This window comes from Nyctereutes procyonoides, unplaced genomic scaffold (assembly GCF_905146905.1).
Source record: "Nyctereutes procyonoides isolate TBG_1078 unplaced genomic scaffold, NYPRO_anot_genome, whole genome shotgun sequence".
Classification (NCBI taxonomy): Eukaryota; Metazoa; Chordata; class Mammalia; order Carnivora; family Canidae; genus Nyctereutes; species Nyctereutes procyonoides.
In genome coordinates, this window is record NW_026575133.1 from 22,151,418 (window position 1) to 22,178,696 (window position 27,279).

The 27,279-nt window shown below is 49.8% G+C and overlaps 1 protein-coding gene across 2 annotated transcripts in view; it reads right to left on the reverse strand.

The window, feature by feature from the left end:
- Positions 1 to 1,172: 1,172 nt before the first annotated feature.
- RGS10 (regulator of G protein signaling 10) overlaps positions 1,173 to 27,279 on the reverse strand; it is a 39,642-nt gene continuing 13,535 nt past the window's right edge. For both annotated transcript variants that reach the window (XM_055299972.1, XM_055299974.1), the window contains exons 3-5: positions 27,153 to 27,239; positions 16,044 to 16,187; positions 1,173 to 1,649 (exon numbers count right to left, since the gene is read on the reverse strand). In XM_055299972.1, the coding sequence (XP_055155947.1) occupies positions 1,503 to 1,649; positions 16,044 to 16,187; positions 27,153 to 27,239 (378 nt within the window). In that variant the 3' untranslated portion in view covers positions 1,173 to 1,502. The remainder of the gene's footprint in view (positions 1,650 to 16,043; positions 16,188 to 27,152; positions 27,240 to 27,279) is intronic.

The following is a 27,279-nucleotide window of genomic DNA, read 5'->3' on the forward strand; positions in this document are numbered from 1 at the left end:
CGTTTCTGATAAATGCACGGTCAAGTCACTTGGTTCTCAGCAGTCAATGGCTCCCGAAGGCTGTCCCTTCCCCAGGCCGGAGATGGACGGACAGGAAACCTTCGACCACAGTGAATGGACATTTTGACGCTGGGGAACCAGGAGAACAGCAGAGTGGTCACGGGAGGGGACAGTCATCATCGCAAATGGCTCACTCAGAATCGAACCAGTCTGTGCCGATTATCCCAGCATAATCACTAAACTTAGTTCCCTTCTCTCTCAAAACTATCCTGGTGTGATTAATAAACTACATGGTCACCCTCGACATCAGGGAATTTTGCAAATGGAAACGTCTGAGTGGGAAGGCTCGCAAGTAACAGTCTGGTTGCTGTGTTTGTACAAACAGGAGCTGGAGGTTTGGCAAACATGCTGGAGAGGCCTGGCAGCAGCAGATGGCGGGAGCAAGCGGCAGGAGGGAACTGGGCCTGACCTTGGGCTCCGCTGGGCTCTGCTCGGAAAGGGGGGTGTGGGTGGCACCTGGGCTGGCTGGGACAGCCTGGGCCAAGCAGGATTTCAAGCACAGCTTCTCCACCCACGAAGAAACTTTTCAAAGACCATTTCTTTCCCCTCATTGAAGCGTCAAGCCCAGAGTTAACAAGTCCAGTAAAGGGTAGGACAGAGAAGAAAGGGTTCCAATGTGTCCCCAGAAGGGCTATGGGGGAACGAATCATCCCACCAGTTCCATCATTGGCACAGGCCATGTGCCACGAGCTCGTCCAACACCGCCTTGCGTTGTCACGGGGGACCCTGAACAATTCCACATGTGTCTTTCTTTCTTCCTGGTTGAGATCCTGTTTCTGTCAAGGTGAACTATTTATCTGTGCTGCATGAAATGTCACAGACGGTAGGCAAAACCAGGACAAACCCACACACCAGAAATAAGAACCCTCTGATGATGCTCACACACAGCTCCCCAAATCTGTAGAGGCTGTCGGTGAGGACTTTTCCTTTCCCAGGTCGGAACTTACTCTCAACAGGTACTTAATCCAAAAAGGCGCCTGACAGATGACACCCCCAGGGGCCTGGGTTTGACAACTCAAGTCATTCTTGAGCTGATTTGCCAAGTGAATCGGTGGACATGCATGACCCCTCCCGCAGAGGCCGGGCAAAGACTTAAAGGTAACAGGTGGCTCTAAGTTTCACCTGGTGGCCTCACAGGATGTTTAATCAGGCTACAAAACGCTCAAAGTATCCAGTGTTTAAGGACGCTTCTGCTTGTGTGTGTGTGTGTGTGTGTGTGTGTGTTTGTGAACTAAAACCTCAAAGCTATTTGTTGTTTTATGTAAGATTAGCCATCATGCAAAACTTACAGGTCAAGCAGTTAATAAAATACACATATCCCATTGGAGGGTTTTTTACATTTCAGTCCTTACAGATAACAAAGCAATGAGAAACCCTGCATGGTCCTGAGAGTGAGTCCCTTTGCCTCTGACAGCCACCAGTCCTGTCAGCTCTTGGGCTGCTCATGTGTTATAAATTCTCGAAGCCCTTTTAGCTGCAGTTTGGGCATCAGGGGGATCTTCTTCCTCTTCCTCGGTTCGCTTGTGTTTTAAAAACAAGTCAGACTTCAAGAAGCGGCTGTAGCTGTCGTACTTCATGAGGTTGAAGATCTAAGGAGAAAAAGGAAAAAGAGTCTAAAGGTTGAGGCTTAATCAGACCATGAGTCATTCTATCAAATGTTCATTAAATACCTTCCGTGTGCCAAAGAAGGCAAATATGTGCAAAACACACCAAGCAAGTTAAGTTGTGTGCTGGGCAGGGAAGGTTTCCTGGATGGTTTGGGTCATTATGAGTCTCGACGGAATATAATAGTTACTGCCACACGAACAAATCTATCTTTATCTTCCACGGAAGTATGAATGTGGACAGCACTGATTCATACCCTTGTATCAAGAGGTCCGTTAAGAATCTCCACTTTAGGGATCCCTGGGTGGCGCAGTGGTTTAGCGCCTGCCTTTGGCCCAGGGCGCGATCCTGGAGACCCTGGATCGAATCCCACGTCGGGCTCCCGGTGCATGGAGCCTGCTTCTCCCTCTGCCTGTGTCTCTGCCTCTCTCTCTCTGTGTGTGTGTGTGTGTGACTATCATAAATAAATAAAAAAATTAAAAAAAATCTCCACTTTATTTGTACAGATAACACAGGGATGGATTTCACCAGAACCTGGAGATGGCCGAACAGAAACCATTCTGTAGAGAGGGTGGTTACTGGGAAGGCCACGGTCACCTCAGGTGATGTCGATATTGTTAAGACCCCCCAGAAGTCTGGCATCCAAGGTCTCAGATAAACCTGTTATTATGCCAAGGAACAAAAATAGGGCTTATTTAATGCAGGCAGGGGTGGGTGAAACCACAGTCTTAGCAAGGAGAGGCTCTGGGAACAGGCCCTAATTAAAGGAAGCAGCAGTTGGCTGCAGCTTGCGGACACCTGCGCACTCACACAGGCCCAGGAGCATGGCTCTGGGAAAGCAGGGATTCCCTTGTGTGCTCGTGGGGTCCGAGAGGACCACCCATCCCGGAACCTAAGTCCCCTAGATTAGAGGGCTGCCTCCTGCACCACACGTCCTCAGAGAGTCGCCCCCTCTCTTCTTAGCCACCGTCCCTATTCCCAGCCTCCCCTCTCCCCCACTCCCCCACCCTGATCCTTTGCCACTCTCCTCCCCTGCCCTACAAAAGTGGTGGAGAAAGGAGAAGCAAACAGGAAAGTATTTTCCGGCTGTCATGGAGTATCGTCTCTTGAGAAATCTCCCTCATTGTCTCTCTCTCAAACCTTTCAACTGAATTTTCAGGACCTTCTGCAGATGGAAAATCTGCAAGTACCCTGGTGTCTTCGCTTACTGAACTATGACAGGCTCAAGTGGAAAGTTCTAGGGGTGTCTAGAATGTCACTCACTGCCAGGCAGGGTTTTCAAGTGGGTGGTAAAACCCTGACATCCTTTTTTTTTTTTTTTTCAGATTTTATTTATTTATTCTTGAGAGACAGAGAGGCATAGACATAGGCAGAGGGAGAAGCAGGCTCCCCGCAGGGAGCCCGATGTGGGACTCGATCCCAAGATCCCGGGATAATGACCTGAGCCAAAGGCAGATGCTCAACCACTGAGCCACGCAGGTGTCCTCCCTGACATCTTTAAAATTTGACCTCAGCCAACACACAGACAAACTATTTTGAAAACTGAATGTCTGGGGTGCCTGAGTGGCTCATTCGGAGCCTGCTTCTCCCTCTCCCTCTGCCTGCTGTGTGCACCCGTTCTCTCTCTCTCTCTCTCTCTCTCTCTCTCTCTCTCTCTCTCATAAAATCTTTAAAAAAGAAAGAAAGAAAAGAAAACTGAATGTCTGATGGAGTCTAAGGACTCAGAACATCTGCCTGGGGGATTGGAGACCTGGAACCTTCCGCCTTTATACCTTCCTTCTCCCAAGATGGCTTCACCCCCAGGAGAAGCGCCTAAATCATTTTGCTAATCCTCCAAGCCCACCGCTCAGCGAAGATTTAGGACTCTGTGTTTTCCTTAAACTCTTACACTCTTGCCTGCCCTTCCCTGGGTGTCCCTCCAGTCTTGCCTCAGATCTGCAGCTGTTCAGGAAGATCACGCCTCCATAAATCCCCACCTTGTGTCTCTCCATGGCCATCACCTATTTTATAGCAATTTTGCAATCCTAGACTGATTTGCTGGGGTTTGGAGAAATCATTCATTTTAAAACAACAATAAAAAAAAAATCTCCCAGAAAACAAAAATCATAGCCAAGGGCAAGGCGGGGGATAAGGAATGCCATTATCATGCCACGGCCTCCCACAAACATGCTGCGCAGGTGCTGCCATCCATCACCACCTGCATTATTTGGCTTTTCCAGGCACAGGGCTCCCAGAGGGGACTGTGACATGCCCACCTAGTCAGGAAGTCTGGAATGAGGCTCAGAGTGACTCATGAAGGCCGCCTCATGAGTACCCCTCCTGGCACCCAGCCCTGCACCCCTCCCACACCAGGTCCGCAGCAGATGGGACCCACCACTGCCAGCAGGATGCGGTTCGACCCAAGTGTCTCGTCTGAAGTCTCTGCATGTGGGAGTGGAACATCCTGTTTGCCTGTCGTGGCTCTGAGGCTCACACTTCAAAGAAGAGAAGAAAAAGGCACCCAGGGATGGAGGCGGCAGGGGACAGAGGGCAGGGGGTTGCTTCAGCTGAGGGGAATGCTCGAGATCCTGAGAGGCCACAGGCTCTCAGGACTCCACGAGTGCCAGCAAGCTCGAGGGGATAGGGCTGCAAACTATTTAACAGGAACATAAGGGCCACTCCCTGCCGTGGCCAGGTGTGAAATGCCCATGAAGGCTTTTGGGCTAGGACTTCCTCCTCCAGGAACCTTCGCCCGCCTCCAGGGGCTGTGGAGTCACCGGGTGGTGGCCGAAGCCATCAGACCTCCATGGGAAAAGGAAAAAGGAAAGGGCTATCGCTCCCAACATTTTCTGGGGCTCTGAGCTGCCTAATAGCTCATCACTGCCCATCAGCAAAGGCTCTCCTGGGCACAGGCCTCAGAGCATATGGCAACAGGGTGCTCCCATTACAGGGCCCCCATGGGGGGTGCTTGGTGAAAACAGCTCGGAGAATAGAGAATGCTCCCAAAAATCCCTTTCAAGAAAGTGGCCAAAGGCAGCGTACCTGGCTGCTGACCACAGGCCACAGTCTTAGTCATCACGGGGCAAGTGGCCGCGACTGGGGTCCAGTGGCCGCGACTGGGGTCCAGTAAACATTCGCCTGATGAATGAACAGAAACCACCCACCGTGCAATGACAGGGGCTGGTGAAATGACGCAGGGGATACCGAGACTGCCGGGAGCACCTTCCAGCCCAGCGCCAGGCAGCGCCCCGAGCATTCTTTCCTTTAATCCTCACGGGGACCCGATGAGACCTGATTGCAGAGAGAAGAAACTAGGCCTTCGGGGTTTGGTGCCTTGCCCCAGCTTAAAATGGCCCAGATTATGATTTTTTTTACTTTATACCAGTGCAAAAACAACACACATTCAGTAGAAACTGTACTTCAAACTTTGAAATTTGATCTTTTCCCCCCGGCTAGCGATTCACAGTACGTTCCTTGCTGGTGATGCTGGGCCCCGGCCTCCAGTCTGTCCCCCGATCATGGGCGCAAACAGCTCATACTGACAACCACCCCACACCCTTACGGCAGTTCTGTTTCCACTTTCAGTCTAATATTCCATAAACCATGTGAGATATCCAACACTTCGTTGTAAAGTAGGCTTTGTGCGACATGATTTTGCCCAGCTGTAGGCTAATGTTAAGTGTTTGGAGCATGTTCTAGGCTAAGTTATGAGGGTCGGTAGGTTAGATGTGTTAAATATCATCTTCAACTTACAAGATTTTCAACTTATGGTCAAGATGTACCTCCATGTTGAGTTGAAGAAGCTCTATAAGTGGCCGTCTTCCTCTGTGTCCTCACACGATCCTCCCTCTGTGTGTGTCACCTCTTCTTAGAAGGACACCAATCATATTGGATGTAGGGCCCACTCCAATGACCTCATTTTACATGAATTATCTCCTTAAAATTATCTCTTTAAAGGGTTATTATCTGTATATTAGATATTTTAGATATTTAGATTTAGATATTTAGATTAGATATATTAGATAATTAAAATTATCTTGAAACACAGTCACATTCTGAGGTGCTAGGGTTTAGGACTTCAACCTCGGAGTTTGGAGGCGTCACAGCTTGTAACAGCCCAAGAGAGATGGGTCGGATGCGAACGCTGGCCACCTTGCCCTGTGAGCCCCTACTCCTAACCACTAGGCAGTCCTACCACTCACCTGACAGACCTATAGGCAGTCACTAAAAATGAAGGCTGCAAAGAGAGACGTGGAAAGAATGTAATAGGTGAGCGTTACACCACTGAACATTAAATTTTTAAAATGTATGAAAACGAGAAACAATGATTCCAAGTATGTTCTCCAAGAGTCTATCTGTGGGGGCACCTGGCTGGCTCAGTCGGAGGAGCTTGTGACTCCTGATCTCAGGGTCATCAGCTCGAGCCCCATGTTAGGTGTAGAGAATACTTAAAAAAAAAAAATCTTTTTTAAAAAAAGTGCATTTGTGTGTATAAATGGGAAACAAATATCCCTAAAAGTCAGTACGATGGTTGAATGCTGGACCTGCAAAGTGTCTGTTCACCTGGAACCTCAAAATGTGACCTTATTTGGAATAGGGTTAGGTGAGGATCTTGTCACAGTGACATCATCTTCCAAGGAGCAGGGTCTTCCTAAGAAGAGGATAGGACACACAGAGGGACACAGAGAGAAGAAGCCATGTGAAGACAGAAGCAACCACCAGAGTGATGCAGCTACAAGACAAGAAACACCAGGAATGCCAGTCCCCACCAGAAGCCAGGAGGAAGCCGGGAAAGATCCTTCCATACAGCCTATGGGAGGAGCACAGCCCTGCCGACACCTTGATTTCAGACTTCTGACCTCCTGAACCGAGAGATTAAATTTCTGTTGTTTTACGCAACTCAGTTTGAGATAATTTGTTAAGACAGCCCTTGGAAACTCACAGTCAGCTTATTGATTTCAGCTCACTCTTACTGGAGCACAGAAAATGAGATGGACCTAGGTGTTCCAGAAGGTTCTACAAAATGAGGACTCTCTGATGGGGATAACTGGCCTCACCAGGCCTGAACTGAGAGCATCACCCTTCCAACACACCTCAAGTTGTCCGCAGGGAAGAGAAAGCAGAAGGTGGAGACAAATCTGGGGTGCGGGGTGGTGCTCCAGGTGGGCAGACGGCATCGGAGCAGAGCCATAGAGCAGAAGTCCTTCTGAGAGACAGGCAGCCAATGAAGTAGAAAACTCCAGTTGGCAGCTAAGGTGCATTCCATACCTTTTTTTTTTTTTTTTTTTTTTTGGCCAAGACAGCTGTGGCTCAGCAGGTTGAGAGTTTTGGCAGCCCCACATCTGTAGGCAGCATGCCTTGTCTATAACCTATTTAGCATCGTTGCCTTGGGATCCACTCCTGCAGGAGGCTGGAGGTGAAACTCTCAGTGATAAAGGCAAAGAGAGGGAGCCCCCCTGCCCGTGGGCATCTATGTGCCAGGTCCCCTTACATGACCAGGACTCTCCCTCTCCAGACCCAGGGTGCTGACTGATTAGGATTTCCCTTTCCTCAAGGGAAAACAGCCACGGGGTGCTGCAACCGGAAGTCATTCCGAATCTGCTGCTCCAGGAAAGGACCCCCTCCGGGAAGCACCCTCATCCACGGGGAAGACAGGATGCCTAAACTTCCTCAGTAAAGATTTCATCACTGTCTCCATCAAGTGTGTTTCAAGCCTAATCTTTTCATGCCTCTCAGACAGCAGGAACATTAAAAGACCTAAATGAGCATCCTCCCTCCTTTTCAAACCCCTGTGCCATGTGATTTCAACTGGGTACAAGGAGAAAAAATAAATCCTTTAATGCAACAAAACGTTTTAGTAGTGGGATTTCATATTTGCTTCAAGAACTGAGTTCTTGAAAGAAGGTGGCAAGCACCACGGTCTCTGAACTACACTTCTAGAACGTGCTCTCCTCCCACACACCCAGACCACAGACATGCTTTCATACCCACACGTACAGACAAAAAGTGCGAAGAAAGCAAGCTCCCTCCCTCCAGCCCTCAGGCTATGAAATGATCAGAAGCCACGGGGCAGGGCACACACAGGGATGTCCCCACCACGCAAGTTCCAGACGGCCTCGCCATCTACTGAGTGGGGTGCATCCACTGCACAGCAGCTCAGCTCGATACTTGTCCCAACCTGCGAGGCTGGGCCGTGGACATTTCTGTTATCCTGGATAGTGCTCCTGCTTCCTGGACAGGCTGCCAGACAGGGACAGCATGCTGGTGGGATTAAAACTCTGGAAAGAAGGGGGACATGAACAGAGAAGGAAAGACGCCTGTTCGAGGGTGAAATCCCCTCACAGGCCCATGGGTGGGGTGCTATCCCATGGAGCAGGGGTCAATTCATCTACTTTTTCCTGGAGTCCGTAACACTCGAATCCAAGGCCCAAATGACATGCTTTATACGTGGGGTGAAGGTATTTTATTTTTGCCTTTGCCATCAGGAGGAGAGTTAAAAGCTATTCTAGTATCCCTCTGATCTTCTTCCCTTAAACACACTTTTAGAGTTATATTAAAAAAAATCTCAAAGTATTTCAAATACTATCCTTCCTGCCCCACCCCATCCCTCATAAGGCAAAGGCTGTGGCAGATGGAGGGAGCCAACTTTTCTTCCATTTGAATGAAAACCCATGACCTGCCCTTTCTGGCTTTGCACTCTGGAAAATGCCAATTTCAGGACTGGACTCAATCTTTAGGGGCAGATGTCAGCTGGCACCCACAAGACGGAGGTGCCCAGGATCCCCAGCCTTAGCCCCCACTGCAGACTTGAAGATACTAGGGGTGGAGGGAGTGGACCCCTACATGACCCCGGAAGCATGGGGTCATGCCCCTCCCCCACTGCTGGATCCTCACCAACTGGTCCACCCCTTCTTCTTGATGTCTAAAAAGGAAGTGTTTCTCACTTCTTGGGTTCTGGGGAAATTCAAAGAAAAGACAAAAGACACTACTAACAAGGGGCCGGACGCATGGTTCCTTTCTGTCAAGGATGTGGCTGGGAGCATTGACATCTCACTGAAGTCTTTTCTACATTTTTTTTTTTAAGCATCGGAGGTTGAAGGCTTCCTTTTCCGTGGAGAAAGCTGCCTCCATTCTCCCTTCCCCCAAACCAGACTTAGCAAGAAACCTGGATGGGAATGTCCTGGCAGCATCTAAAACCTGCTTAAGTGTAAGCATTGGGATCCCTTGGGTTTAAGGAAGAAGGATGAGCTTGCCCTCAAACCTTCTTTTTTCATGGTCCAAAAAAGCAATGATTTCAAGTTGTCATGTGCAATGACCTTGACCCTCCCATCATCTCCAGTCTCCTTGCTGTCCCGGAGCGAACCAACTGGATTCCAACCCAATCTTGTGGAATCCAAATCCAAGGCATCAGGGCAAGAAAGGGGTTTAAGATGGTGCTGAGAAACTTATAGGAGCAGAGTTTTGTTTCAAATCATTGACATGGCATAATGTCAAGTCACTGAGCAGATTTCAAAGCTTTCCATTCTTATACTTTCAGGGAAGGGTCTGGAAGGATCTGAAACATATGGGCATTACTGCCTGGGAGGGAGAGAGAAGGCACGGCCTGGGGTGAGTAACTTTTTACTTCAGACCCTCATGGGTCATGTGAATTTTCTTTTCTTTTCAACAATGAACATGTAGTTATTTAACAAGTAAAAATAATTTTTAGGAGTGCCTGGGTGCCTCAGTCAGTTAAGCGTCTGTCCTTGGCTCAGGTCATAATCCTGGGGTCCTGGGATCCAGTCCCGTGTCGGGCTCTCTGCTCAGTGGGGAGTCTGCTTCTCCCTCTCTCTCTCTGCCTGCCTCTCTCCCTGCTCATACTCCCTCTCTGTCAAATAAATAAATAAAATATTTAAAAAATAATAATAGTGGGCAGCCCGGGTGGCTCAGCAGTTTAGTGCTGCCTTCAGCCCAGGGCGTGATCCTGGAGAACCGGGATCGAGTCTCACATCGGGCTCCCTGCATGGAGCCTGCTTTTCCTTCTGCCTGTGTCTCTTTCTCTCTTTCTCTCTCTCTGTCTCTCATGAATAAATAAATAAAATCTTTAAAATAATAATAATAATAGTAATTCTTAGGGGTGCCTGAGTGGCTCAGTTGGTTAAGCATCCGACTCTTGATTAAGCCTCAGGTCATGATCTCAGGGTCGTGGGATCGAGCCTGGTGTCCGGCTCCACGCTCAGCACAGAGTCTGCTTGAGATTCTCTCTCCTTCTCCCTCTGCCCCTCCTCCTGCTTTTGCTCTCTAAATAAATAAATACATGAAATCTTTAAAAGAATTAATTTTTAAAATTAACCTGCTCAGGATCTTGAACGGCACAGTAGCAGGATGCGCTCAGGCCGAGCGGGCCCTGGGTGGCCTTCCTCCCTGGAGCTCCCAGCCGTGCGACAGAACGGGACACACGTGTTCCCAGCCCACTGAGCTGACAGGGCCACCGGGGACGGGTGCTGTCCTCTCTCGTACATAGAGGAGCGCCTTAGGCCGCGGGGATCAATTTTGCTCCCTGCGTGTTGGAGAAGGGAGAGCGCTGGCGGGGGTTTCATGCTGCCCTACGGCATGTGCAAAGGCGAGGGGTGGCCCCAACCAGGAGGGGACAGTGAGGAAGGCCACCGCTTGGCCCAGGCCAGGTCCGTGGGCCACGAGCCCACCGATTCCCCTCACCCTGCGCGGTGACCTGAGGCCAGCCGTGCTGCCGTCCCCTGGGGTGACCTTTCACACTTCCCCGGGACCACCACCCCCCCCCCAAGTCCCATGAGATGCACACGTGGAGGCATCGTGGAAACCACAGGGGGGTGGGGCTCGGCCCTCGTGTTTCCCGAAGTCACGACGCTGGCGAAAGCCGCGCGACCCTGGCTGGTTATCGGTGGGGGCCTGAGGCCGCGAGCTCCGCCGCGGGTTTGGGAGTCCTTTGGGAGTTCTGTTGAGCTGGGCTTTCCCAGCCTGGGCACCACCGACACTTGGGGCCGATCATTCTGTGTCGTGTGAGGCTGTCCCGTGCCTTATATTTAGCAGCATCCTGGACTCTGCCCAGGAGCTGCTGGTGCCCCCCCTGCCACCCCGCTTGTGACAGCCAGAAAGGTCTCCAGACACTGCCCAGTGTCCCCTGGGCAGGCGGTGGGCGGAGGGGGGGGGCACAAAATCATCCCCAGTTAAGAACTATTGCATGAAATTAAAGTTTATCTTCACATGACAGTCTAAAGGACACGCACAGTTAACACAGAGGGCTCTGAGTAAACACAGACACGACTGCATTTCGCCTCGTAAGTGTCTTATCATAATCTCCATTTCACAAAAGGGGAAGCTGAGGCACAGACTGTATCTTGCCCAATGTGTCACAGCTAATGAACTCTGAGGTCATAGGAAAGGGGGGAAAAGTCAGGCCTAAGGAAATAAAGATGTGGCTGGCAGGGAGCGGCTGTTCAACATCAGGGCGCTGCAGGGTTCTAGATGGCTTCACTGTGCAGCTCCGAGGGGCAGCAGAGTTTGCCAGAAGCCACACGCCGTAGATGAGGACACAGAGGCCACACCAAGAGCCCCCACGTCCCCCGCCCAACGCACCCAACACGCAGTGATCATGACGGTAAATGTGAGCTCCGCATCCAGGAAGTGATGAGCAGCGAGGGAGATGTCAGGCCATCAGGGAACAAATGATGAGCCACGGTCAGGAGGCTGCGGGTTCACAGAGAGGCTCTGCACCACCGAGTCATCATCAGGCTCCTGCACAGCTCATGAGACACGGGCACGGCTGGAGCTGGGGATCAGGGCCAAGGTGCCCACCTTTGAAGAGGCCCTAACCTTATTAGCCCAACTGGCATATTCTAGAACGAGTTACCATTCAAAATCCTTGAAAGTAAACTGGTTACCACAGCTTCAGGGCCTCACCCTGGCCAGTCCCTCCTGACTTAGTTTCTACTGCCGTCCTCATTGACTATATACTCCAGCCATATGGACCTCCTCCAACACGCCTAGTGGCTCCCCACCGCAGGGCCTTTGTGCTTGCTGTTGCCTCTCCCTGGAAGGTCCTGCCCCCTTCTCACCTGGCTTTCCTTGCCACTCAGGTCTCAGCCACCTCTTCGGGGCACCCTCCCTGACCACTAGATCCCAAGTAGGCCCCCCTCAATCATCACTCTCAGTCCACCACCTGCTGTAGGTACTTCATGGCATTTATCTTTTTCTGTCTCTGTGGTTGGACGGGGGCTGATTTTCTCACTGCATATATAGTTCCTAGCACGGTCCCAGGCACACAGTAGGCTCTCCATCGTCATTGTGGCACAAGGGAGTGAATAAAAGAACAAATACCAGCAAACCAACCAGAGCTGAAATAGACCAGCCAGCAGTGGATTTTTAAAAGAAGAAAACAAAGCAAAACAAAAAAAAAGACACTGCAGGAAATTGCAATTCATTGAAAAAAATCAACTCTTTGTAAGGTCGCCTCCTCCTTCCTGCTTCCCACAACTTAAATTTGTCCTCTGATTCTAGGCTAAGGTTCCAAGGAAACGGCCACAGTACTACCCCCACCTCTCCTGGCCTTATCCGCATGTGCAGGGCGCACAGAGGGGCTGTGTTTGCAGAACTGAGTTAAATCGGAGCACGATCCCTCCACTTCCATAAGTTTTCAAAGTGACAGAGTTCTGAGCACCCAAACTTCTCGTAAGATAGCAAACTTCTTTTAAGATATTAAAACGTCTAACACATCCTTCATAGAATATGTCGACCACAATTCAAACTTGATGCTTTGGGGTATCAAGATCACTGGTGGTGCCACCATCACATAGCACAGGGATGCCCCCACAGTGGTGCGTGGGGCTGGGGGCGCCCACACGCGGTGGCTCTAGATATCTCTGCTCTGTGGTTTTATGTTTAGTTTTGTCTTTCTGTCTCCTCCCTGCCTGTCAGTTATCGCTTCTTGCTGCACAGCTTCTACCGGCACTTCCAATCTGCTGTGACCTAAGAAGCAGAGGCCGCTAGAACTGTGCGTAAACCAAGAATAAACAGGACTTGAATGAAGAACCAAGAAGTTTTTCATTTAAATCAGATGCACAGATGGGGGGGTCATTTAATTTAATGCCCAGGGAGGATTTTTCCACCCTTTTAGGTTCTAACTCTGTCCTAACATCCATCCTGCCCTATCAGCACTTCCACGGCTGGGGCCCTGCTGCCCTGAGGAGGGACTGAGGCTCCCCAAAGTCTTCCTGGCAAACAGGGTTGGGAGGTAGGGAGCGGGAAGCAGGCAGCTCAGACAGCTAGCTGCCTTGATGCCAAGTGGTGCTCAACAAAGCCAGAGCCATGGAGCCAGGTGGGATTCAAGTTAGGTGAACTCTTGTGGTTGGTTCCATATATGTGCCTCTCAGCTCCAAATTCCTTCACTTAGAAAACCAGGGCCCTCTGGGGGGCCTTTTGGGAGCAGAGAACCACAGGACCATGCTGAGCACACATTTTGATGGTTACCAGCAAGGCTTTCATGAGGCAGAGTTTTCCAAAGTGGAACAGAACCCAGAAGCCCTTCCCAGGGACTCACTGTGGAATCAGCTCAGATGCCAAACACCCTGTTTCCACCTTGTTGTACCTTTGAAAGAGAGTTAGTGCCCCTTGCTCCCTCTCAAATCAGTGAATTTTAACAACAGGATACACAAGTACCTTCTTCACACTAAATCCTTTGAACCGCATTGTGGCACAATGCTGTGTGCGTCTACGCATGTGTGCTCACACGAAAGAGAAGGATGGAAAATCTAGAAATCAAATGTTATTTCTGTTTTTTTCCAGGTATAGAACTACGAATTATTTTTCATCTTTATATTTTTGATTTCCTAAGATCCTTTTGTTAAGCATGTATGACTTTCATAGCTAGGTAAGTAAAAGTAATTTTTAAAATATTTTTCTTTGTCACTTAAAAAAAGATCTGCCTTTGTTCCTTGTGTGTCCTCCTTTCCCTGCCAGCAAACCCCCCCAATGTATGCATCGAGGGGAGCGTGCCCAGTCACAGGGGTCCAGTTCCATTTTAGGATGTGCTGCAGGACTAATTGCAAGAGGCCTGGGTCCTGGGGAGCCCGCGGTCCCATCAAGTGCAGGGCTGTCAGCTTACTGCATTCCTCACTACTACCTTGGCTTCTGCAATCCCAGAAAATGGGGTTGCCTGTGCTCACCTCGTCTCTCCAGTCCCTCTGCTCCAGCTGGCCTCTTGGGGCTTTGAGGAGCCGTGAGAGGCCCCCAGGAGCCCAGGCTGTGAGTGTGGCAGAGAGACTGGGGTCTTTGAAGACAGGTGGACAAGAATGCACCTGGCCTCTAACACTTCTTGCTACCTGTGTGACTTTGTGCTAACAAACCACATAATCTCTCCCAAACCTTGCTTTTCATATCACCAAAATCAGAAAAATAACATGCATTGGAGATTAAGGAGATGGTACGTGCCAAGTTGGCATCAGGCACTGAAGGGCACTCCTGAATAGTAAATATTGTTATTACTGAGTTTTCAGTCTAGGACAACAGGGGGGTTCAGTCCAGGTTCTCAACTCTAGCTGTATTTTAAAGTGACTCTAGGGAGCTTTTGAAAGACTCTGAGGTCCATGGGGTGCCTGGATGGCTCAGTCAGTTGGGTGTCTGACTCTTGGTTTAGGCTCATAACCTGAGTCAAGGTTATGGGATTGAGCCCCATATGGGGCTCCACACTTGGTGGGGAGTCTGCTTGAGGAGTGTCTCCCTCTGCCCCTCCTCCCCTGGTCTCCCTATCTCTCTAAATGAATAAATCTTAAAAAAAAAAAAAAAAGGGGATCCCTGGGTGGTGCAGTGGTTTGGCGCCTGCCTTTGGCCCGGGGCGCGATCCTGGAGACCCGGGATCGAATCCCACGTCGGGCTCCTGGTGCATGGAGCCTGCTTCTCCCTCTGCCTGTGTCTCTGCCTCTCTCTCTCTCTCTCTCTCTGTGACTATCATAAATAAATAAAAATTTTAAAAAAAAAAAGGACTCAGAGATCCAGGTGGAGTAGATATCCTTACGCACTACAGCCAAAAGAAATGCCTTTTCGCCATACATTCTACTTTATTTCCTTTCACTCCACAAATCCACGTCCATGGCATCTTTCCCATTGGCTCAAAACTACCACCTGCAGGAAGCCCTCAACTAGTCTCCTGCACCCACCAGAACTCCTTCAACACCTAAATTTGATTAAGGATTCACATGGAGTTTGCACTTGCCACTGTGTCAACTAGAAAACATTCTCAAACTACTTTTCAAATTTGTATTTGCTACTTGTTTCCTAATCTGATGCTGAGCAAAGATGGGGCATCACGGATGCTGGGACAGGCTCTGGGCTCTGCACATGCTCCCAACGATCGCAAAAAGGCCAACCAAGGTCTTGTACCAGTTGTCGGAGTATCGTGCCAGGACCTGCAACCTCAGCGTCACCAGGGAACTTGCTGGGAAGGCAAAGTCTCAGGCCACCCGGGAACCATTAGATCTGAAGGTTAACTCTGGAGGTGAGGCCCAGGGTCTGTTTTAACAAGCCCTCCAGATGGGTATGGGCTTGCTTACCTTTGAGGGCTGCTGAATAAAGCTAAAAGCTAATTTCCACCTGTGAGCCAAGGAAAGCCTTTGCTCCCTTAGTAAGGAAAGTGCATGCAGAGTCTGATATTTGTCTGTGTTCCATCATCTACAAGTGTATAGATAACATTTCGGAAGAACGGAGCACACTCTGAATAGTCACATCTGCAAATTCACGTCTAAGAAATCTCTGACTGCAATCTCATCCCTTTTCCTATTACCACTGACAAATCTCATAAAAAACCTTGCTAGAAAACTAATTTACCCTTTATAGGTCCTTTTTTAAACTCAATTCTTCCTGCTTTAAGTGGAATAAACTGTCAAATGTTAACCTTTTTCCTTATAACTCAGGAGCCTCACTATGAACTAGCCTACAGTCTTGGGCCACTGGAAGTGCATGATCATGTTTAGATTATTTGCACCAAAAACGGCCCCAGGTTCCCTACCATTGTGAGTCCTCGTGCTCAATTTCTAGATTTTTCTCTCTGTTCCTCCCTTTAGCAGTTACATATTGCTTCCTCCATGTAGGTTCCTTGAATAGCTCCAGCCTCCCTTCTAATCTGGGTGGAGAAGATTAGATAATACTGTTGGTCCAAGCTGTGTGTAGACGAAAAGTAAGCAGGCATGCGGGAGACTCCGACGGGTCAAATCCTGAGCCTGGCATTCCCCTAGTCCCCTCTAGTTCACCAACCACAGCCTCTCAGGATGCCTCAACTTGCCCAGCTGGAAGGGACGGCTTCTGGGGTGTCTAACATTTAGTTTTAACTGAATTCTCCCCAGCCTAGGAGTAAGTGTCACATCCAAGTGCCAGCTGGGAAGACAGGTTACCTGGTCCTGCAGTTTCTGGAACATTAATGGGTGCGGTTCTTCCAGTATCTTCTCATTGAGCCGGGACTGCCCCTCGACGTTGACTTGTGATGAGGCCTTACTGGACAGAAAGGTCATGTAGATCTCTTTTGCCTTTTCTTGCATCTGGAGGAGACACAGGGAGCCTGTTATCTGGGAGCCCAGCCCTTCCCCACTGCACCCAGTTCTCTACTCCAGCCAGACCCAGAAGCTGCTGTTGCTCCATAGCTCTTGGGTATTCCGGCTGCTGCTCCAGGGCTAAGCTCTCTGGGAGGGCTCGTGGTTGGTCTAGCCCCTACCCCTACCCCTGTCATGCATCTGTAGCTACATCTCCTGTTATGAAATTGCTATACTATCTATGGGGAAATGAAGACAGAAAGAATCCTGGCCCAGAGTGAATGACTGTCTGCACCATTCAGGACTATCCTGTGAAGTCTCCAAATTAAGGACTCAAGGCAATCTTGTTCAATCATAAAGAGGAGGGAGGCACTGACCCACACTACAACATGCAGGAGCCTAGGAAACATCATGGTGAGGGCAAGAAGCAGGCACTGAAGGCCATATACTACATGGTTCCATTCATATGAAAGATCCAGAATAAGCAAATCCATAGAGATGGAAAGATGAGTGGTTGCCCAGGGCTGGGGGGAGGGGAAATGGGGAGCAACTGCAAATGGGTAAGGGGTTTCTCTTTAGGGCAATACAAGATTCCGGAACTGGATAATGCAAGAGTTATTAATGCTACTGAACTATACACTTTAAAATGATGAAAACAGTAAAAATGAAAGCCCTAAGAGATGGTTAAGTGGTAAGATTTATGCTGTGTGTGTTTCACCACGATTTAAAAGATCAAGTTTGGGATGCCTGGGTGGCACAGTCATTAAGCATCTGACTCCTAACTTCAGGTCATGATCTCAGGGTCGTGAGATTGAGCCCCATATGTTGGGCTCCATGCTGGATGTGGAGTCCGCTTAAGATTCTCTCTCCCTCTCCCTCTGCCCCTCCTCACCTCCAAAACAATTAAATTAAGTAAAAAATAAAAATAAAAAAGACAAAAAAATCAAGTGAAACCATGCACACAGATCCCAACCACTCATCCAACACCTACTATGCCCAAGACACATGCCAGGGGTTTTACAGCCATGATCTCATTTCCTTAATCCCCTGAGCATCCAGCAAACGGCCGTTTCCTGTTGGCACCACCTCCCTGGGGAGGACACAGAGGAGAGTACTGTGGCTTATTCAAGAAGCCTACAGGGAAACTGAGAATGTTTGGCTCCAAAGCCTTTCAATTCTACCACCACCCCCGCCCCCCACCCCAGTTCCACGCTCATGAGATTCATCACCACCTCCAGGTGTACCATCTGTCTGCATTCCAGGACAGGGATTTTTTGGTAATGGGATAGGAGTACAAGCAAAGAGGAGAACACTTGCTGTCCCCTGAGTCCTAAGTGCTGTCCTGCTGGAAAACATCAGCCCTAAGTACACACAGGCCCTTAAAAGGCTTGTAAGCACAACTGGAAAATATATACCCACCTGGACTCATGGTGCTGCGAAAACCTGGAGCAAAAACTCTTAGGGTAAGTGCTTTGTCTTAAAAACAGCATGTCTCCCTGCTGGGGCTGCAGAAGGCAGCCCGTCCTCCAGGGCATCCCCCTAGGGTTCTATTTTCTCCTAGAGAAAGGAGGCACTTCGCTGGCTGCAAAGATGGGGGTCGGTCCTCTGAACATTACAGCCTAACCTAGTGCCTCACCCCACAGAGCAAGTCAGGAGACAAATGCTTCTGACATGCAGCCAAGGAGCCATGATGTGGGGGGAGTACAGGGAGCTTTGTGGGGCCTACAGAACTACTATTCCCTCCAGAGAGCCCACCTGGGACCCCACACAGGCTGCAGAGCTCAGCTCAGGAAAGCCCAGGCTCTGGAAACGTTCAGCCTTAGAGAAACCACCAGAAGGCTTCAATATTTGGTGCTTGAAAGGAGGGGAGTTTAACTTATCCTGGTTCCAGGGAATGGTTGACAAAAGACCCCATGAGGCCGAGGCCTGACCATCCTATCCTCCAGAAAGAAAGTCTTGACAGCACTTGCAAGAAGAATCCCCAGGTGGGGGTCAACACCCAAGGCCCTGGTGTCATTTCTTGATCAACCGTTACTATGAACAGTTCATTGAGGTCAAACTCAAACAACCCAGGGGCAATTCAAGATAAATATGGCTACTCCACGGGACAAGTCTGGAGACCATCACAGAGACCCAGGGAGGGCAGCACTTTGGAGCTTCTTTGCCTTTCAAAGACCCACCGTTCCATGAAGTCATGAGCCTCACTCCCACCACCCCTTCTGTCAGTGAGGAACAATTTTAGAGAACTACTTCCTGTTTTAACAATACTTCACAAAAATACAGTTTCAGCTAGTCTGATCAACAAACTCCATGCAGAGCTCTGGAAATAGAAATCACTTTGGGTCTCCCCCTCCCTTGAACATTCTATCTCTCTCTCTCTCACACACACACACACACACACACACACGTGCGCATGCATGCACACACACACGTTTTCCAGATGAATCCAGGCTATCTTGGGTGGTTCTGTAAAGGAGAAGTGTAATGAATAGCTTGAGGCTTAGAGGTGGGGGTGGGAGGGGTAGTACAAGGATGGAAGGCACCAGGAGAAGAGGAAGCAGGCTGGGGGGCCTGAAGATATCCTAGCCTCTGGGTGGCTCAGCCCCACCTTGAGGCCCCCGCCACCCCTCCTGAGTCTGTCTGGGAACAGTGCGGAGTCCCCGAGGCACCCAGGCCAGGGCCGGCCTAGTTTGTGGCTGCCCCCATGCACAGGGGAATGGCCTCAGCCACAGAGCTTATCTGGGCCGGGGTAGGAAGCATGACTGGAAAGGGAAACCCTTAGACTACAGACCACAAGCCAGTCACGGGAAGGCCTGGTGCCCATGCCGAGAACTCTTAACAAAAAAGAAGAACCGGGTCTCTCGAGTTATTTTGGTAGATTTTCCATAGCTTTGTTAACCCTATTCTAGCTCCTGTCAGGAGCTACTCGGGTCTCTGGTTCTGGGTGTGACCTGGAAGGATGGCCAGCTTCTCTTCCCTACCCCGGACAGCCTCCACCAGAGCACCTGCTCCATGGAGAGCAACTAGGCCCAGCATCTGATCCTGACCATCCAGAGGGTGCTGGAAAAGGATTCCCCGCCCCCAGGGCCCATGTGATGACTCCTGGCATCATCCTGAGGACTGCCTGTGGAGGCGTCTGCACCCAGATGAGCTTCTCCCAGGAGTCTGGGGCCTTCCTTCCACCTGGCAATGCATCAGCCATAACAATGTGCAGACACAAGTCAGCGCTCAGACGCTGCTCCCTCAGCCGATGCATGTTGAGGAGAAGCAAATTCGTTTTAATATCAGCCCGAGACACAGAAATCTCCTCAGAAGAACAAAAGCACGAGCATTCCAGAGCTCAGAAGAGTGTTGCTGTGTATGCTCTGGCCCCTCTCCCTCATCCATTAAGAGTGCTGAAACTTTTTCCACTGGGAGAATGAAACAAAACCTCCTTCTAGTCCACATGCCCTTATAGCTAATGACCTCCCCACCCCTGACTTCTTACAGAAACATCTCAAAGGAAAAGCATGCACTTGGCGCCTCCACTGTCCCCAAGCCACCCCTCCTCAACCCGCTCAGCCCGGCTTCCGCCCACCTGCCAGCGCGGCCTCCCGGCAGCTCCCTGATGCGGCCTGGTGCCTAAGTCCCTCAGAACTTCTTCTGGTCCACACTCTGGCCCCCAGCTGCCCTTTCAGGATCCTCCAACACCTTCCTGTTTCTGTCTCCTTGGGAGGCTCCTGTCTCTCTGTTCCCCCATAAATTCTGGGTTTCCCAGACTTCTGCCCTAGGGGAACTGCTTTCCCAACCACATGCTCTCCCAAGATTTCAGCCCAACCCCCTCCCCCAAGCTACGGACCACGTAGCCAACCGATTTCTAGAACTGTGGGCTTGGATGTCCCACAGACACCTCCAACTTAACACACGAAAGAACCAAGTGGCCCCTCCTGGACGGTGGGTCCTGCAGTCTCTACTCCTGGACACTGGGAGCCGCGGTCCCCAACACATGCCTCCCCCTACACTGCACCTGTCACCAAGATCTGTTCCCTCTGTTCAGTCTGCCTTTTATACGTGCCTGCACAGCCCGCTCTTGTCCACTCCCGCCACTTGGCCGGCAATGGTCCAGAAAAAGAATGAGGCAAAGAAAACATCAAATAGAGGATTCGAAAATATTTCTGAGAACTGGCTCAGGAAATGGAAAGCAGTTGGAGGGACAGTGGCTGACTCTGCCGAGAGCAAGCGTACACCTGCATGGGTGTTGGGAGGCAGGGAGTGCCCACAAGGAACCTCCGAAAATGGCAGGAGCTCAGGGGTCTCAGGTTGCCCAGACAGAAGGGACAAGGAGGGCAGCAGAGAGAAGCTGCTAGACCCCCAGGACCCCCAAGGGGCCCCAACCCTGAGCAGTTATCCCCCTCCCTTCTCCATGGGAAGCTAGAATCTTCTCCTCTAAAGAAACTTAGGGAAGCTGCCAAACAGAAGCCTGAGGAGAACAAGGATGAGACAGCATATAGTTAGGTGGACCCCCAGCAAAATCCTCCCAGCCCTGTACACTGGACCTATGTGTGGTTTCCAAGCACATCAGGCTTGTGGCCGCCAGGAAGAGATTAAACAGGGCCCCCAGTCTACAGAAAACAAAAGCAGAAAGAAATTCCACAGGAGGATGTGGAAATAAAGTTGAAATCTCCAAAAGAGAAGTAGGAATCAAAAGCCAAAGAAATGACAAAAAAAGAGGAGGGAAAAAAGATAAAAGTGAAGGGGTCGCTCAGTCCAGGGGATGAGGGCCATCCCTGGGAAAGAGACCAGAGAAAGTGGGAGGAAAGGAGTTATAAAAAGTCATGACAGGGACGCCTGGGTGGCTCAGGGGTTGAGCACCTGCCTTTGGCTTAGGTCATCATCCCGGGGTTCTGGGATCGAGTCCCGCATCGGGCTCCCCACAGGGAGCCTGCTTCTGTCTCTGCCTGTGTCCCTGCCTTTCTCTCTGTCTCTCATGAATAAATAAATAAAATCTTTAAAAAAAAGTCTTGACAATCATAACAACAGAGCACTGCCTCGAACTATACATTTCCAGATCAATACGCTCCATGAAACACTGACACGGTGGGTGAGCCCCAACCTCCCAAAGCCTCTGACTATATAGCTGTAGAATATTTGTGATGAAAAGGAGACTGTATGCTATTCCAGAGGGAAAAAAACAAAGGGAACAAAACAAATAGTTTACATATAATATATTAATTCTTAACAAAAAGGGAAGGCGATGGGGCAGTGTGTTCAAAGTTCTAAGACAATGTCAACCTAGAATTCAATTCTATGTTCCATCACCGTATCAGTGAAGTGGGAAAGAAGGGGGGAAAATCACATTTTCACTCAACGAGATCTTTAAATGTCCACCTGCCGTGTCCCCTTCCTCAAGAAGCCGCTGCTGGCTGTACCACAACAGGCATGAAGGAGTGACTTGGGACCGAGGAGGTCCTGGGTCGCAGAAGCAGGAATAGTGCTGGTGGCAAAGGAAGATCTGGGGACACCCCAGGGGGAGCTGCGGTCAGCGGGCCCCAGGAGGATGGTCCCCAAGTGAACCCCAGCTGCAGAGGTGAACCGAGAGGCCTGTGCCCATGCGACACCACATCAAGCATTTTAGAGGGCTGCTGGATGTTATAAAAATAAGAAAACCAAAGATGGTCCAAGAAGGAAAAATGTAATGGAAGCATCCCCTTTGGCTCGGCAGCAAACAAGAAAGATGAAGTCTTAATCATGAAAATACAGTAGACAGGGATGCGAGTAAGTGAAAGCTCAGTTATAGCAAGAGGAAGCTGGTAGATAATATCTAAAAGTGATGAGTTAGCTCGGAAGGAACGGGGGTGCAGGCCAGCCAACGCTGGGCCTAAACCACACCGGGAGCAGCTGAGCTCCACGCAGGCCAGCCTGGATCCAGCCAAGCCCATGCTGAAAGGCGCAGCACGAACCAGAGTGGGGGATGAACTCGAGGGTGCTGCGGGGTGAAGGGAACCAACCCATCTTACTCCAGAAGGAGCATGGGTCACTTTGGGATTTTTAATACTTTTTTTTTTTTTAACAAAAAAGATGGTTTTTAGGAAAACCTTTATTGTAGCACTTTATTTTTTTTTAAGATTTTATTTATTTATTTGAGAGAAAGAATGAGCAGGGGAGGGGCAGAGGGAGAAGCAGACTCACTGCTGAGCGGGGAGCCTGATGTGGATCTCGATCCCAAGATCCTGGAATCATGACCTGAACCTAAGGCAGATGCTTAACCGACTGAGCCACCCAGGCGCCCCTACTTTAGTACTTTAGATAAGAATCTCAAACACGCTAAATCCTGGATCAACTTGTAGTGTTAAATAGTATGTAATAAAAATCATAAATACCATAGACCCTCACCCCCATAACTCTGTTAACGCTAAAACACTATAAAAATGCAAGGTACCATTATATTTAAATACCAGTGCAAGTCGCTCTCGGAGCTATGATTTTTTTTTTTAAAGGTTTTATTTATTCATGACAGACACAGAGAGAGAGAGAGGCAGAGACACAGGCAGAGGGAGAAGCAGGCTCCATGCAGGGAGCCTGATGTGGGACTTGATCCCAGGACCCCAGGATCAGGCCCTGGCTGAAGGTGGCGCTAAACCGCTGAGCCACCGGGGCTGACCTTTTTTTTTTTTTTTTTTTTTTTTTTTTTAAGCTATGATTATTAGAAACCTGTACTGTGGGGCACCTGGGTAGCTCAGTTGAGCGTCTGACTCTTGATTTTGGCTCCCGTCATGATCTCAGGGTCATGAGACAGAGCCCCAAGTTGGGCTCCGTGCTCAGCTCTGAGTCTTCTTGAGCTTCTCTCCCTCCCTGTCTGCCCCTCTCCACCACGCTTGCAGGTTCTCCCTCTCTCTCTCTCTCTCTCAAATAAATAAATAAATCTTAAAAAAAAAAAAAGAAAAGAAAAGAAAGAAACCTGCACTGTCCCACCACTTCACCCCTACTCTCAGCTTGGTTTTTCCAAATCTGTACAAACTAACTGGAGCTTCTCCTGAGGTTTTATAACTCAGAAATGCTGCTCTGTTTTAGAAGATAGATCCATCTCTCGTGCTAATTCATGGGGGAGAGGCACTTTATAGAAAAATTTCAAGCCATATAGAAATTGAGAAGGGGGAGACATGTTCTGAAAGCTGCCTGCTGCATATGAACACCCTGAGTTACAACCATCCTAGAGATTCCAAGGAGGGTGGGGGTGTGGGGTGTCACCCTCCCAACTTCCTAAAGTCCAGCATCCCTGCCACACATGACGAGTGTCAAGACCCTCCCAACCTAAGCGGCCACAGGCCGGGGAAGACAGCATGAGCACAGCACGGGTCCACTGTTTGGAGCTTCTGGGCAAACACGTGCGTTCCCGGGGCTGTCGCCGCTGCAGGAGGGGAGGGGGCTGGGACCTCGCCTCTGGTGGTTCTTCAGGTGCCCGTGCATCTGAGTGGGGAGCATTGGAAGTAAAGAGTACCAGGCTTCTCTAGGTACTTGGATACAGTGGGGAGAAGACATTGATCTCAGACCTGCAGAGCCGCAGGATAGAGGGAAGCCAAGACAGTATAGAGGAAATAAAGAAATCATACACATAAGGTGCCAGATAAGTTGGTTAAGTGCTCTGGAGAGATCTAAATAATCCTAGTAAAAGAATGAAAAAGACAAGCTAGCACGGGTCCTATTTAAAATAATGGAGGAGGGGATCCCTGGGTGGCTCAGCGGTTTAGTGCCTGCCTTCGGTCCAGGGTGTGATCCTGGAGTCCCGGGATCGAGTCCCACATCGGGCTCCCTGCATGGAGCCTGCTTCTCCCTCTGCCTGTGTCTCTGCCTCTCTCTCTCTCTCTCTCTCTCTCTCATGAATAAATAAATAAAATATTTAAAAATAAAAAATAAAATAAAATAATGGAGGGGCACCTGGGAGGCTCAGCTGGTTAAGCGTCCGACTCTTGGTCGTGATCTCAGGGTCATGGGATTGAGCCCCACATTAGGCTCTGTGCTCAGCATGGAGTCTGCTTGAGATTCTCTCTCTCCTTCTCCCTCTGCCCCTCCCACCCATGCTCTCTGTCTCTCAAAAAAATAAATCTTAAAAATAAATAACTAATAAATAAAACAATGGAGGCAAAGTAAGATTCACACCGATCCCACCACTGCCTTAGTTCACTGTAGAGATGCACCCTTGACACACTCCTCGCTGGACCAGACATGACAAGCCTTATTGTGAAACTCAGTTGGGCTCACTTCTCCTCTGGTCTCCGGCCTCCCCCACTTTTTAAAATTAGTGCTTCAGAACTTACTCCCGGTTTTACTTCCCCTGTAGCCAGACCTGCTGGAGAATACACAGGCCCCGCAGTTGGAGACCTGGATCTACACCCTGGCCCCTTGTGCAGCAAGCTGCTGTGTATCCTCCCAAACCACAGCCCGCACATCTGGAAGGATGGAGGCAGTCATGAGGTTTAGGGTGATACCCCAGACTGAGGTCTGGGCACCACGGGCCTCGTGGATGCTTGCTTCCTTCCCAGCACTGTCTTCTCAGGCAGCTGGCAGGTGAGGCATTCACTGCCCGGAAGCAGTAGCCAGACATGTTCTAGGCTTAAGGACACGAACCTTCCAGGGGTCACATGCTGGGTGTCAGGGGTGGGGGTGCAGCAAGGGGCTGCCAGATTCTGGAAGCTCTGTCTATAGGATGTGGATGGGCCAGTGCAAACCAATCCTGCGGCCTTCCAGCATTCACCTTGACTCCCAGGCTCCCCGGGTGTGACCCCCACCTCCCTTCCAGCCTTAAGTGCAGCAGAGCCAGCCTGCCCCTCAAGCACCACTCTCCCATCACCTGGCCTGCCTTTGGCTCATTTCTCCAAGCCATCCCTGCCCACATGCTGTCCCCTATTCCAGGAACACTACCCTTACCCTCAAACTCCACCCCCAAACTCTGTTCCCCCACCGACCCCCACTGGTGCCCCAGGGGAACCCACACTTCCCATTTCTCTGCTCAGCACACTTGCAAAGGCTGTTTGAACAAGCTGCTTTCCTTTTATATGCCTGTTCCCTAAAGAAGCTCATCTGTCTTGTCCGTGTGGGTCTCCCACACTCTTCTCAGGGCCTGGCCCTGAGCAGACATTCCCAAAGATCTGGTGAATCAACTGAAACTAAGGATGCACAAGCATGGTGTACAGAGAGAGCATCTAGGTGACCTGGAAATGCTGGTCCAAGTCCCAGCTCAGCCGTGGGACGGGGTGGTGTGGGGGGGGTGAGGGCTCAGCTTTACGATTAGTACAACGGGGTGGTAGGGCGGTGGGAGGAGGGACAGCAGACCTGTAGCCCCAACACACAGACTATGGCAGAAGAATGGACATGTTTGCTTGCTTGGCTCTCACCTAGGGTTTAGGCTGGGGCTGGACAAATCAATTGCACAGTCCAGCATTTATGGACAGTGGTCCTGGGCACTGGGGCTGAAGGAAAACAATGAGCACTCCTGTGCCCAGGGTGGCATCCTAGCCTTCCAAGGCAGGCAGGCCCACCTGCTCGCTTTTCCCCAGAGGCCACTTACCGCCCAGGAGGCTCAGACAAAGTTGTCCAGGGAGGAGAAGAAGCCTGAAGGAAGCAAATGCCAAGGGTCTTGCCTGGGAAGGCTTTCTAGGCTGACCTAGGAAATTTGAGCTAAAGGGAACCTATCTTAGCATCCACCCTTGCCCTCCACCCCCTCCACCCACAGAGAGGAAAGCGGTAGAAGGAAGGCTTTGCTGCCCCATCTTGGGGGAAGTGTGTCTGAGTCGGGAAAAGGCTTTGAGCAAACCAGTGATGAACATTTTCCAAGCTGTTGTCTACAAACATGTAACCGCTGCTGGCTTTGTGGAGTCCAGCTTTTGGAGACAGAGGCTCAAAAGCTGGCAGTCCACAAGCTGCATCTGCCCGTGGATGTGTTTTGTTTGGCAGGCAAGATTTTACATTTTTTACAAATTAGTTCCAACATTTATAAAATCGGGATGATTTCATAAGAATCCAAAAGTCCAGCTTATCTGGAAAACCAGACAGCACTGGGCTGGAGATGGAAGAAGCTGCCCTGGGAAGAAAGGCCCACCACTTAGGATTCTGCAGGCAAGGGTGGGCAAGCGAAGACCCAGGCAGACAGAACTCAAAGCACAGAAAGCCCAGACAGCCACAGGCCCCAAAGCGTTCATTGCCAAAGCCAGCTAAAGAATCAGCCACAGCCTCTGGACGCAGGGCCCACTACCCACAGCGGCCCCAGTCCCCACCACTCCCTATAGCCTCACACCAAAAGCTTCATGGACTCCTGTTACTCACCAGCCCCTGAGGCATTTGGCTGGTAGCCTCTGAGAAATACATAGGCACAGGCCTCATGAACACACTCAATCCACAGGCCTTGTTCTCTATCATCTCCTCCAGCTCCCCTGACACCCACTTTCAAGGACAGAAAATCCACTGACATCAGAATTAAAGGCTACCTCTTGCAAAGAGCACACATCTACCCGGGAGAACAGTGAGAAACTTTCTAGGTAGGACGCCTGCCAGCTACAGGATGTTTCGTAAAGATACGCTGAATAATTGACAATCTATCTGATCTGAGTTGCGCTTTTATCGCCACACATCTGTTAATCGCTTTACTACATCCGTACAAAATGCCGACATGTCAAACTCCGGGGAAGCATCCTCATAACTTATTCATGAAGAAAAAAATCGTGCACGATGATAAACTCGAAATAACAGAAATCGTTATTTTTACTTCAACTCTGTGTCCATTTGAACAGCTCCATTTAAAAATTAACACACTTTTAAAAATTATTAATATTTGATCAACACAAGGTACCTAATCTGAAGCTTCGGTCCTTCCCCAAACCCACCACTATGGATCAGATTTCTTTAGGCAATTTCAAAGTCTACTGGAAAGGCAGCAATGAGAGAAAAAATAATGAGAGAAAAAAAAATATCAAGAACGTGATTACAGACTGGAAGACATACCTGCTTCTTATCCTGGGTTTTCTTAAAATCTTCACATGCTAGCCAAAATAAAACATTTTCTTCACTGAATTCCTTTTTTAAAAATTCCTATGGATAACGAGAGGAAAGAATATCAAGCAGTATTCCA